General features: G+C 36.3%; 2 protein-coding genes across 2 annotated transcripts in view; one reads left to right on the top strand and one right to left on the bottom strand.

The window, feature by feature from the left end:
* The first annotated feature begins 8 nt into the window (after nt 1-8).
* LOC145263791 (uncharacterized) overlaps nt 9-13795 on the top strand; it is a 78456-nt gene continuing 64669 nt past the window's right edge. Inside the window, exon 1 of the mRNA XM_080120850.1 lies at nt 9-126. The gene's annotated coding sequence lies outside the window, so the exon portion shown is untranslated. The remainder of the gene's footprint in view (nt 127-13795) is intronic.
* On the bottom strand, nt 8460-8885 carry LOC145263915 (uncharacterized). Its single transcript, XM_080120993.1, has one exon. It carries the CDS (start codon nt 8883-8885, stop codon nt 8460-8462), a length of 426 nt encoding a protein of 141 aa, XP_079977119.1.

The following is a 13795-nucleotide window of genomic DNA, read 5'->3' as shown; positions in this document are numbered from 1 at the left end:
ACGTCAAGGCCTCAGCGATGCGGCTTCTGATTGGTTGATTTTGACCCCTGACCCGACGGTCATCCATTCGACATTCATGACGTAGCGGAAGTGACGAAAATCTACCCGTTGCAACTACGGATCACCGTAAGTGTTATAAAAATCTTCTTTTTTTCCCCTCTCTCTTTCTTCTGCTTGAAGAGCCAAAAAGTGCAAACGTTTTAAGATATGAGACTCAGATATTTTTTTGAAATTTCTTAACCCACAATAATCAAAAGGTAATTTAATATAAATCCCATACCAATACAAAACTCCGCTGATCTAACAGTGAGTATGAATAATTAAGGTTACGACAAATTTAATCCGGAAATATGGAGAAAAAATATAGAGAAATTGATTTTTATCGATAAATTCCCGGAAAAATTATATATTTAATTTAATTTTTTTTAAAAACCTATATCCTGAGTTGAACATATAAAATCAAATAAACTATTTATTTATTTATGTTTCGGACTTTTTTTTTTTTTGTTAGATAAGGATTCAGAATTTGGATTATTCGGACTACTAGTCTCACCTTGATTCTTATAATTGTAACGTTTCGATTGATGTGACACCTGGCCTTCTTCAACTGCCTCTTGTCGAACTTGGAAACCTTTTCTTTTGCTGAATTTAGAAACCGGGACGGAATTTCAATTTCCATGTTCGACTAGAAACTGCCCAATTCAAAAAGATGCACCCGAAGAAAGTCGGAGAATACATCGACCGAAACGTTGTGAATATAACAGCCAGTATGAGAATAGAAGCCCAATCAATCCAAATTTTTTCATCTGTATAATAACAACGGTTATCTTTACGATTACTGCTTTCATTTCACTTCCGGTTACTCGTTTTTAATCGATTTTTTTTTTATGGTATCTTTTGTTTATTAAATTGTTAGGTGAAAGTACAAATAGATAAAGGAAGCCCCTCCCTCCTCCATGTTAAGAATGACTTTTATAAATAACAACTTTATTGTTTAGAAAAAAAAACATTCTTAACATGGGGACGAATAAATAACCGGAAGTAAAGTGGAAACAGTATTTGTAAAGAAAACCATAATAATAATTTTTTTTCTGGAGGCATTTTAAAACAAAAAATAAATCCCGAAAATAAATAGGTTTGTCCATTTTTTTCGTGTCATGTGCTGAATATGTTTTCCGGTCCAAGTCATTTGGCTGTTGCTTTTCTTTTGTAATATGCAAATAAGCCCAAACAAACGCATAAGGAAATATCTACTTCCGCTGACTCATTTTTTCACGTCAACTGTAAGGTGTAGTAGCTGTTCAGCTACTTTCATTTGATGCTTGTTCAAAGAGAGACGACGGATTGGTTTCTTAAAAATATATCCTTTTAAGCAAATACGATATTACTTACCTAATTGTCATGTCGAAAATAGTAACATATCGAAAAATTACGAAAATTCATCGAATAGAACAACTGCTAGTGCTATGGTGTTAAAAAAAGAAAGTTTTTCAATATCGGCTACACATGTTAGACGCCATTAAGATGTAATCTAAAATATGCTTTTCAGAGTTACGCCCCCTTTTTCTGCAATTTTCACTGTCTACTCTAAAATATCTACGAAAAAAAAAATGCAAATTTCCCCAATTTTCCGTAAAAATTACTTTTGGGTAAATGACTTTCTGCTCGATGAATTTTTGTGATTTTGGAATATTTCTATTTTCGGTATGACACTTAAGTAACATAATTTTTGGGGGAGTTTGTATTACTGATTCGAAAAAGTTGTCAAAAAACAAATATATAACAAATAAATGTTATCAAAGGCAAGATAAGTTACTTTTCTACCAAACTGGATATAATTTTGGTGTTTTTATTCAATTTAACATGTTTATTCAGCTCGAAAACCATACAGTGTTTACCGATGTATTGGAAAATTCAAAATGGCGGCCGATTCTCTCTTTAACACGGTAAGTTTGGAAAAAGGTGTAATAAATAATAAACTAGACAAAATACTGTTAGAAATTCGCTCAATATATGTTACCGTGACATAACTTGACATTTATTCGGTGGTTTTTAATAGTATTTTGTCTAGTTTATTATTTATAACACCTTTTCCCAAACTTACCGTGTTAAAGAGAGAATCAGACGCCATCTTGAATTTTCCAATACATCGGTAAACACTGCATGTTTTTCGAGCTGAATAAACATGTTAAATTGAATAAAAACACGAACATTATATCCAGTTTGGTAGAAAAGTAACTTATCTTGCCTTTGATAACATTTATTTGTTATATATTTGTTTTTTGACAACTTTTTCGAATCTATGTGTACAGTAATACAAACCCTTGTTTTTGCTTAAAAGAACATATTAAAAAAAAAAAAAAAAAGATCGAGCTGTCGCCTCGCTTTGAACAAGCACCATTCATCCTGTACTGTCCTAAGGAAGGAGAAATCTTTCTAGACTGAGGCAATTTGATTCACACACACAGTCACACTCCTTAATCAAGAGTGAATCTTTCTTTTTGAGAAGCTGGAAGTTTACATAAAATAATTAACCAGTTATCTTTACGATTCAAGTTTCTACTTCACTTCCGCCCCCCCCCATGTTCTTTTAAAAAGATAATAACCTTATTATTTAGAAAAGTCCTTCTTAACATTGGGAGAGGGAACCTCCCTTTACTTACTTATTCTGTACGTTCTTCAAAGATTAATAAACAAAAGATTCCGTAAAAAAATTGAATTAAAAACAAAGCAGCAACCGGAAGTGAACTGGGAACTTGAATCGTAAAGATAACTAATTGACCTTGTGGAAGTATAATAAATAGAGATTGCCGTTGGCGCTTGTCCGGAACTCCCTCCCGCACATGAAAAAGAAAGAAAGAAAAATCTGTATGTAGCTGTAACAGAAAGAACATATCATACACCAAAAATCACGTAATTTCATCAAGTAGTTTGATTTTTATAAAGAAAATTATTTTCAATCGACTTTGAGTTTTTTTTAATGTCTTCCCTTTCTCTCCATATCAAGAATGGCTTTCTAAAATCTCACAAGTTTGGATTATTTAGAGTTATCTCTCTTGGCGTGACGAGATCGTCGCTAGTAGTTTAGCCATAAAATTTGATCTAAATTTAAAAATAAAACCACTTGATCAATTTAGGGCGGGGGAGGGGCCTACAACATTTTCTTTACATCATGCATATTTTTCTTTATTTTTTATTTTTGTTTTATTTATTTATTTATTTTTTTCAGGGGGCGAATTCTGGACAAGCACCCTAGTATTATTTACCTCTTAGGTATGAGGTTAGATGGGGGGATTTTGAAAGGCCAGCGCATTAAGTGAAGTGCATTCTGATCAACAAAAAATGCTTAAGCACTCCTGTCAGCGTTCCCTGGAAAGGGTGCCTCAGACGATTAACGATAAACTAATCTCTTCACAAAGAGAAGGTAAAGCCTGGGAAGGTGAGCATTCTAGGACTGAACAGAACATTATCTCTGTTCGTCAGCATAAACACCATTTTCGGACTGCAGATGTATTAATGAACATTAGGGGCCTCCCAAGTGCACCATAGAATTTATGCCCTCCTCTCTCTCTCTCTGTATATGTAAATCGATGTAACTTTAATGCTGATTAATATTATCATCATAACTTTTGTATTGTTCAAAAAAAAAAAAAAAAACATTAAAATAAACTGCTAATGAAAAAAAAAAACAAAAGAAAAAAAACTGATACTGGTATAACCGCATGTTTACAAATAAAAGTAACTTCCTGTTTTAAAAGTCGTCCGCACTAAACTCTAAATTAATCTAGAAAACTTTGTTGTATTATCTTCCAGATATTTTTTTTTTTTAATGAAAATCGCTTGAGACAAAGCATGGGGCCACTTTCTTATACATTACATCATTCACGGTTAGATTATGTCCAGCCAACCATTCCAGTGTCTTTATTAGTGTTGAGATGATTAATCGGATTCAGAATTGGGAATTGGAAAAATCGGAACAATTTGGGGGTATCAGAATCAGTAAAATTTGTGCCTATTTTCTCGATGCCAAAAACGATTTTTATTTTTGAGGATTATTTTTGTCTTTGTGTAAAACTTAATTTCCTATTGTTGTTGTTAATGAAAAATGACAAACGGTTATTGCTTTTAAACTATTAATGTATCAATCATACTCCATAAGAATATTTTTGTTTCTGCTAAGATATATGCAAATAGTCCATGGGTTTTTACGATAAAGCAAAAATTTAAAAAAGAGAAAAAAAAATCTTTAAAGTTAAATATTTAGAGATTTTTAAGGAATCAGATTCGGTAATTGTAACAAAATCAGGAATTGTAACAAAATCAGGAATTGTAACAAAATCAGGAATTGTAACAAAATCAGGAATTGTAACAAAATCAGGAATTGTAACAAAATCAGGAATTATAACAAAATCAGGAATTGTAACAAAATCAGGAATTGTAACAAAATTGTAATTGTTACAAAGTCTATGAAAATTGTAACAAAATCAGGAATTGTAACAAAATCAGTAATTGTAACAAAATCAGGAATTGTAACAAAAGCAGGAATTGTAACAAAATCAGGAATTGTAACAAAATCAGTAATTGTAACAAAATCAGGAATTTAAAACAAAATCAGTAATTGTAACGCCTAACGGTTATTAATTTTTAAACTGTTAGTGAAACTAGAATCTGTGGATCACCCTCCACAATTGAATATTTTTTGCATTTTGATAAAATATATGCACAAGCTAATCAAAAACCTTGATTCCAGTAAAGCAACCGGCCCTCACGGTATTCCAATTATAGTACTCAAAAAAAACTTCAACCAGAACTAGCGCCCATACTTACAAAACTGTTTAAACGTTTTCTTAAGGAGAATTGCTTCCTATCACCCTGGAAAATCTCATCAGTATACCCTGTATTTAAGAATTCATTATTTCGCTCATCTCCCTCTCGGTAGAGGCCAATAAGTCACCTATGCGTCATGAGTAAGTTGTTGGAATATCTGTTAAATAGAGAAGTAATCAACCATCTCAGCAAAAATAATCTTCTCAGTGACACACAATATGGTTTCCGTTCTGCTAGATCTACAGCAGATGTGCTTACAGTTATATCTCATAGGATTAGCGAATCTTTCGATGGAGGCAACCTTTCTAGGGCAATTGCTCTTGACATATTGAAGGCCTTTGATAGGGTATGGCATAAAGGTTCACTTCACAAGATTTCCAGCTATGGTATAGCTGGAAATGTCTTCTCAATTATTAAATCATTTCTCTGATAGGTTCATAAGAATAGTGGTTGGTGGGCAGAAATCAGAAGCTCTCAGTATTAATGCTGGAGTTACTCAGGGGTCCATCCTGGGCCCAACTCTCTTCCTGATCTACATTAATGATCTTCCAAATCACATCCTTACATCATTCATAGACATTTATGCTGATGACACTACCATCTATGGTAATACATCTAAGACCGTAAATGACCAAGTTCTCTCCGATTCTCTCTCTTCTGATCTTGAGCATGTGGTACGATGGGGAAAGAGGTGGCTGATTACTTTTAATGCATCTAAAACCAAGCTTTTATCTTTACATCATCAATGCTCTGATTCCCATCTGGCATCAATTAAAATGAATGGCTCTCGTCTTGGGGAGGCCTCATGTTTTGACAAGCCTCTGAGCTTGACCTTTACTCCTGATCTTAAATCGAACAGGTACATCAAATCTGTTGCCAAGGCCGCTGGAAAAATGGTGGGATCCTTCTATCGATCCAATAGATATCTCACTGCTGATGCAATTCTCTATCTGTATAAGAGCCATTTATTCGACATGTCCAAGGATGGAGTACTGTTGCCACATCTGGACAGAAGCTGCTAGAAATGACTTATCCTGCCTTGATAGAGTTCAAAATAGAATTCCTAGCCTTGTGGGGGATGTTCTTTTCTCTTCCCTGCAACCTCTTTCTCACAGAAGAGATGTTGCGAGTTTGTCTCTGATGTATCGTTATTTTCATAGCAAGTGCTCGACTGAGCTTCAATCTATGTTCCTCCCCCTCGCCTAACTTTCACAAGAAACACTCGTCTAACTGAAAACACTATCAATAATTCCCCCCACTCTTTATCTGTGCTTAAACCTAAACGTAGATTCCATGAACAAAGCTTCTTTCTTAGAACTGCACGCCTGTGGAACTGTCTTCTGTTTTCCTGCTTTCAAGCTGACTACAATCTGATTGTCTTCAAGTCCAACGTAAACAAGTTCTTAGTAAGCCATTCCACTTAAGTTAACAAATTTACCGAATTTTCATTACTAACGATTACTATATTGTCCAATTGACTACTGTACACTCTTAACCCTTATTCTCGAGTGATCTCTGGGCCTGGATAAGTGATGATGCCTACGTAAAAAACAAAAAACAAAAAAAAAAGCATATTCAATCGGTTTTTACAGAAATCCAAAAATTAAAAAGAAAAGAAAAAGAACACTTTAAAGTTAAGTATTTAGAGGCTTTAAAGAAATCAGAATCGGTAATTGTATCGGAATCAGGAATAATTTTGGAATCGTTCCACCACTAATCATTTCAAACAGTGTATCTTTTTTTAAACAATAGACCAGAAAACACATATCAGCTGCGGGTATAGTCACCGCAACAATTTTATCCATGATGTAAACTTGATAGAAAATACAGGGTGACCCCCCAAAAAACAGAAGCTAAATGGAGGCCATCTAGAACTTATGCTGTAGAATGGAGAAAAAAAGGCCAAAGACCGTAGTGTTTTGATGTGATGTTTTGAATATAATAAACTAGTTATGACCAAAGTTTCATTTCATTTTGACAAAACACTAAGAAACGGGGCCTAATTAGAGTTGTATTATACTGGTGACTAGAAGGGAAACCCAACGTTGCCTGGGATCGACTGATGATCAAAGAATCTTTCACCCTCCCAGATTTTTATTGTCATCAAAATTGGGGAAATCACCCGTTTTTCAATCATGTCGATTGATTATCTCTTCTAGTTGGAGACCCATCGCCGAGCACAGCTTCCTCCCTGTGACTTAGTCTACAATACATTCTAATCTACACTGCAATGTAGACTTCAAGGTATTGTGCACTAAGTCACATGAAAGTTTAAAATGTAAAAGTCAAGTATCATGCTTCAATTGTGCTCTAAAAAGAATTCATCTCTATCATATCAAAGAACCTACTGTTGATTTTATATGGCTGACCTTGCTGCTTGTGTGGTGATAAAACTTCTCAAATGTACTTGGGATGTTAGGCTGTGTAAGGTGTTAACTCTGGTCAAAATTGTCTGTTGTCATCGAAATCAGTGAAATCGGCCATTTTTCAATCACATCGATAGATTACCTGCTTTAGTTGGGGAATTATCACTGTGTATTTGGAGGAAGCTTCACATGCTTCTTCAAATTGACTTAGTTCACAATACATTATAGTCTACATTGCACTGTAGAGAACCTATTGTTTATTTTATGAAACTAACTTTTATATATAATGATTTGAATTAAAGTTTAAAATGCAAAAGTCAAGTATCATGCTTCGGTTGTGCTCTAAACAGAAACATTAATTTTGAACGCACCCCTGTCATATCAAAGAATCTGCTGTTGATTTTATATGTCAGGCCTTTCGGCTTGTGTGATAATAAAGTTTCTCAAATGCACTTGTGATGTTAGGCTTGACCTTTACCCCTGATCTAAAATAGAATATGTACATCAAATCAGTTGCCAAGGTCGCTGGAAAAATGATGGGATCTTCCTATCGATCCAGTAGATATCTACCTGCTGATGCAATCCTCTACATATATAAGAGCCAGATATGTCCAAGGATGGAGTATTGCTGTCATATCTGGGCAGGAGATGCTAGGAAGACCTTATCCTGCCTTGACAGAGTTCAGAATAGACTTCGTAGCCTAGTGGGGGATGCCCTTTTTTCTTCCCTGCAACCTCTTTCTCACAGAAGGGACGTTGCGAGCATGTCTCTGTTTTATCGTTATTTTCATGGCAAGTGCTCGTTTGAGCTGCAATCTATGGTCCCCCCTTGCCAAACTTTCACAAGAAACACTCGTCTAGTTGAAAACACTATCAATAATTTCATCCACTCTTTATCTACGCCTAAACCTAAACGTATATTCCATGAACAAAGCTTCTTTCTAAGAACTGCACACTTGTGGAACTGCACACTTGTGGAACTCTCTTCTGTTTACCTTCTTTTCAGCTGACTACAATGTGGCTGCTTTCAAGTCCAATGTAAACAAGTCCTTGATGATCCGTTCCCCTTAAGTAATCCAATTTACCAAATTTACGCTTCTATGATATTGTCCTTTTGTCCACTGTACACTCTTTAACCCTTGTCCTCAACTGGCCTCTGGGCCTTGATAAGTGGTGATTCCTTTGTAAAAAAAAATAAAAGAAAGGCATATAGAGAACATTTTTCATAGTTCAATGTTGTCTCTCAATATTTTCTGAGCTTTGTAGTCACAAGTGGAGTTCTTGTTTTACAGACATCTCGTTGCAGAATTGTCTATAGACTTCTTCCATAAAGTTTGTTCCTCTGTCAGAAGATGCGATATTTGGGATTTCTCTGTGATGGCGGAAGAATTGGTATAAACCGCGGGTGATGTCAATAGCATGATCCTTTGCACACAGTATGGCTCTGAAGTACCGGTCGAAGCTGTCCAGTATTGTTAGGATGTATCGTTTCCCTTTTGAATTCGACATTGTTACAAAGTCTATGAAAATGAGTTCAAAGGGTCTCTTTTCCCTCTTGGAGTGACCAAAGGGCCAGTGGGCATGTCCGCCATAATTTCCCTTGCATTTTGCACAAATATCACAAGAATTGACATATGCCTGAATGTTTTGATTCTTCAACTCCCACCAGTAGTTGGAAAGAAGTTCATGCATACGAGTTATGCCTGAATGGTTGCATTTAATACAAAGGAAACGTCTGTATATTATTGTTGTTGTGGTTGTTGTTGTTAATTTCCTTTTACTTTAACTTGTTATTATTCTTATTATTGCTATTATTCTTGTTATTAAGTATTAGCAACAATACTTTACAATGATTTTAAGTGTCTAGATGAAACCACTGTCAAAAATTTTCCCCACTCCTTATCTGTGCCAAAATCAAAACGTAGATTCCATGAACAAAGCTTCTTTCTTAGAAGTGCACACCTGTGGAACTCTGTTCCGGTTGCCTGTTTCCCACCTGACTACAACCTGGATGTCTCCAAGTCCAATGTGAACAAATTCCTGATGAACCGCCTCCTTAAGTAAGACACTTTATCAGATCTCCAAAACTAACATACTGTACACACAATAACCCTTATCCCCGAATGGCTTCCGGGCCTTGATAAGTGGTGACTACCTTGTAAAAAAAAAAAATAATAATTTAATGTAAATTAAAAAGGTTAGCCGCAAAGACTATAATTCTTTTATGTTTAAATAAAATTTCATATCTTTCAAAGCCATCTAAATTTCGCTAATGAATTTTTAAAACCTTTCTTTTCTCTGTACTGCGTATTTTGTGTTCTTTTTTTTTTTTTTTTACACAGGCATCACCACATTATCAAGGCCAAGAGGCCACTCAAGGATAAGGGTTAAAGAGTGTACAGTAGAAACTGGACAATATAGTAATCATTAGTAATGAAAATTCGGTAAATTTGATAACTTATATGGAACGGCTCATCAAGAACTTATTTACGTTAGACTTGAACACAACCATATTGTAGTTAGCCAGAAAGCAGGAAAACAGAAGACAATTCCATAGGCGTGCAGTTCTAAGAAAGAAGCTTTGTTCATGGAATCTACGTTTAGGTTTAGACACAGATAAAGAGTGGGGGGAATTATTGATAGTGTTTTCAGCTAGACGAGTGTTTCTTGTGAAAGTTAGGCGAAGGGGGACCATAGACTGAAGCTCAGTCAAACACTTTCCATGAAAATAACGATACATCAGAGACAAACTCGCAACATCTCTTCTGTGAGATAGAGGTTGCAGGGAAAGGAAAAGGACATCTCCTACGAGGCTACGATTTGCCTTACACATAAATTCCTTGTACTTTCTTGTTAATATATGCTTATCTCGGCATCAGTATTTTTAATTTGGTAAATTCTTTGATGAATGAAAATATTAAGCCTGTTTACGGATTTGGTGTTTTGCATGTAAAAGTTCAGCTTGCATGATCAGCTTTCGTGAATGTTTATCATCGCGTATCATTAAAATTGTTTTTAGAAAAAACAAATGAAGCATGCATGGTCCCCCGTGAGTGCACAGTGGACAAGGCATAAAAACAATGACTAAGTTCAGCATTTGCCTCCCCCCGCCCATTTAGCCCCAAAAGTCCCCAGAGGATGTCAAATCCTGATGCAAATGAACAAACGGTGCAGTTTTACGCCTTAACATATGTAAATTTGAGTTCAGCACCATGCAAAACTGCTAAATAAACATACACAGAACATTTTGGACAAATAAGATAAAATATTCCCCAAAATGGAGTGTTTTTATTAGTCCTAAAAGAGCCCCTGGGGCATACCCAAGAGTTATCGCGAAGTATAGACAAACAAAATTATACAGAAATCAGTTAGTTACAACTTTTCAGAAAGTTTTATAAAAATCCAAGGCATCAATTTTTTTTAATAAGCACAAAAGTGTCAGTTTTAACCATTTTAACCCGAAAGGCACCTCTAGGGGGGGGGGGAACTGGAGTTTTCCCGGAAATCCATTCTGTATTTTTTTACTCATATCATGTTTAATGTTTGTGCAAAATTTCAAAAAATTCCAAAGCATAGTTATTGAGAAAAGTACGGACAGACAAACGGACGAACGGACAAGGGTGAATTTACAGGTCCACCCTTCTTTTTTGTGGGGGAGATTTTGGTGGGGGAGATTTTGGTGGGGGAGATTTCTTGAAAAGTTTGTCAATAAGTGGACCATGTGGTTTGGTTTTCTGGAGGGCACGTCATACGATCTTAGTTAGGGTCTCGTCTTATTACTGCTTGTTCGCAATGGTGAGATGGTTGTAAATTCTATCTGTTGAAATGGAAGAAGCGGAGTGATGAACACAAAATGTGAACAAGAACATTTTGCTATGTGTGTATCATAGTGACAAGCTGCAAATTTTTTATATCTCCGAGCCACCACGAACGGATGTATATGTTCAAGTTGGAACCGCTTAATGCAAATGTAACACTTGCTGGGCTAGGGTCATTTGATGTCTTTAGTTTCTTTTGTCCACTGCTTTTGCTAAGCATGTCAGCCCATACATTAGATTCACCTTCCACATATTCTCAGACGAATCTGTAGCACAATATTTCCTCCTGCCTTATTCATATTTTTGCATTCTTGAATTGTCTCTGGTCGAGATGTTATAATATTGGGGGGTCCCATCTGGCGGGAATCAAACAGCATGAAAGAAAGACAACGCAAACATAGGTCGCCAGAGAACTGCCGTCCGAGCTTACTTTATTAGAGAGTGCCATGCCTAAGGGTAGATAACTCTTAGGATTATGTCCCTTTACTTGTGGACATCACATCCCTCCTCATCTTGGTGGGACGACCTGTCTTCTTTTACTTTTTACTATTTTTTTTATTTATTTATTTATTATTATTTTTCTTTCTTTTTTTTTTATTAATTCCAAAAATTTTTTTTTTGTATTAAATTCCGAAAATTATGTAGTGTGAGCTCATCACGAAAAATAATCACCTGTCACCAGATATAATGTTGGGGGCTCCCGTCTGGTGGGAATCAAACAGCATGAAAGAAAAACAACGCAGACATAGATGTTGACAACAGCTCGGTCGCTAGAGAACTGCCGTCCGAGCTTACTCTATTAGAGAGCGCGCATGCCTAAGAGCAGATAACTCTTAGGGTTATGTCCCTTTATTTGTGGACATCACAGATGTATCAGCGATTTGTGGTCTGTAAATAATACGAAGGGGTGGTTGCGTCGTAAGAAATAATCAAATTTCAGTATTACCTGTTTCACTGCAAATGCTTTGTATTCTGTTGTGGATCAGTTTTGTTCAGTGGGGTTGAACATGTTAGAAGCAATTGCAACTATAGTCTTTTTTCAGGGTTTCTTGCATTAAGATCGCACCGCATGCAATATCGCTGGCATCTGTCATTAATGTAAAAGGATTTGAGAAATCAGGAAAGGAGATGATAGGCGGTCCTTAATTTTTTGAAATGCCCTGTCGGCTTTTTCCCTCCAGAAGAATGGTTTATTGTTCTTATTAAGCTCATGTATAGGAGCCATAATTTTTTAAAACATGTCCGATCTAATTTGTTAATGTAGGCATGTCTTCAGGAATTATTTGATCCATTCTGTAATTCTTTCTTTGAAGCTGGCGGCATCATTTCTTTGGTGGCTCGAATGTATTGGGTCTGCCTTGAATCCTTCATGGTTTATTATGCGTATGCGTCCAACGAATTCTGCTTCAGGCATGAGGAATTAGCATTTGTCTCGGTTTAGTTTCTGGCCAAATTTATGGAGAGCAGCAAAGAGTTGTTCAAGAGCAAGGATTTTTTTTCTTGTTTTTTTTACACGGTGGTCACCACTTATCAAGGCCCGGAAGCCACTCAGGGATAAGGGTTATTGCAAGTACAGTACGTTAGTGTGGAGATTTCATGAAATGTTACTTAAGGGGGTGGTTCATTAGGAATTTGTTAACGTTGGACTTGAACACATCCAAGTTGTAGTCCGGTGGGAAACAGGCAGACGGAACAGAGTTCCACAGGGGTGCAGTTCTAAGAAAGAAGCTTTGCTCATGGAATCCACGTTTTGATTTAAGCACAGATAAAGAGTGGGGGAAATTTTTCACAGTGGATTCAGCTAGACGGGTGTTTTTCATGAAAGATTGGCGAGGGGGTACCAGAGATTGGAGTTCAGACGAGCACCTGGCATGGAAATAACGATAAAACAAGGATAGGCTCGCAACGTCTCTTCTGTCGGAGAGAGGTTGCAGGGTAGAGAAAAGGGCATCCCCCACTAAGCCACGAAGCGTTTTGGCTGGGATTAAATTATCATCGATATAAGACAAAATGTTATCACGATAGTTGACCGTGCATAAAGCTTCTGCTATGCAGCATGAAAATATTTGTCCTGTAGATATGAGACTAAAGGCTAGACGGGTTAGGGTTAGGGTTGTATTGATAGCATCGGTCCAGTGAATGCTGTTTTGTATCAGCCTTGTTCGTCGATCTCAATTTGCCAATATCCATTGTGTAGGTCGAGGGAGGCAAAATATTTCTTTCCTTTTCGAATTTTGTTGAATAGATGATCAATCTACGGCATTGGATAAGGGTCCAAATCGACTAAGATCTTGTTAAATGTCCTTTTGGAGTTTGCGACGACAAGGATGGATCCATCTTTTTCCGCACTGTGAATACTGGGCTATTAAAACCTTTAGGGTTGGTGCATTTTTTCTATGATGCCCTCGTTTGCCATGCGTGTAATTTTGGAGTCGGCCTTAGTTTCTAATGCTTGAGCAATCAGATGTTGTTTCTGACTGCATAATTGTCTGCTTGTCGACATATTGGATGTTTAAATTTGCCGTGGCTTCTAACTCATCTCTGTTTAGGTGGTTTGGTAGTGATAATCCGTAGTTGTTTTTTAGCAAAGTTAGTTTCTCTTCTAAGGAGTGTAATTCGGGTTTTAGTTCTTTCCCAGCATTAGTATTATGTGTGTCATTGTTATCATTGGCTGCTCCTGCTGTTTGGGCATCTTGGCTCCTGCTGATGTAAGTTGTACTTTGATTATCTTGTTATTATAGGCTCAATTGGAGATCTTGTATTTCATAATATAACACCATGACG

Source organism: Euprymna scolopes, chromosome 39 (genome assembly GCF_053919585.1).
Source record: "Euprymna scolopes isolate OS-2025 chromosome 39, ASM5391958v1, whole genome shotgun sequence".
Classification (NCBI taxonomy): Eukaryota; Metazoa; Mollusca; class Cephalopoda; order Sepiida; family Sepiolidae; genus Euprymna; species Euprymna scolopes.
Note: the sequence above shows the minus strand (reverse complement) of the source record. Positions and strands in the feature narration are given on the sequence as shown.

What these genes read in the sequence shown, in the direction of transcription:
- LOC145263915 (XM_080120993.1), bottom strand. Translation starts at nt 8,885, where the DNA reads ATGCATGAACTTCTTTCCAACTACTGGTGGGAGTTGAAGAATCAAAAC.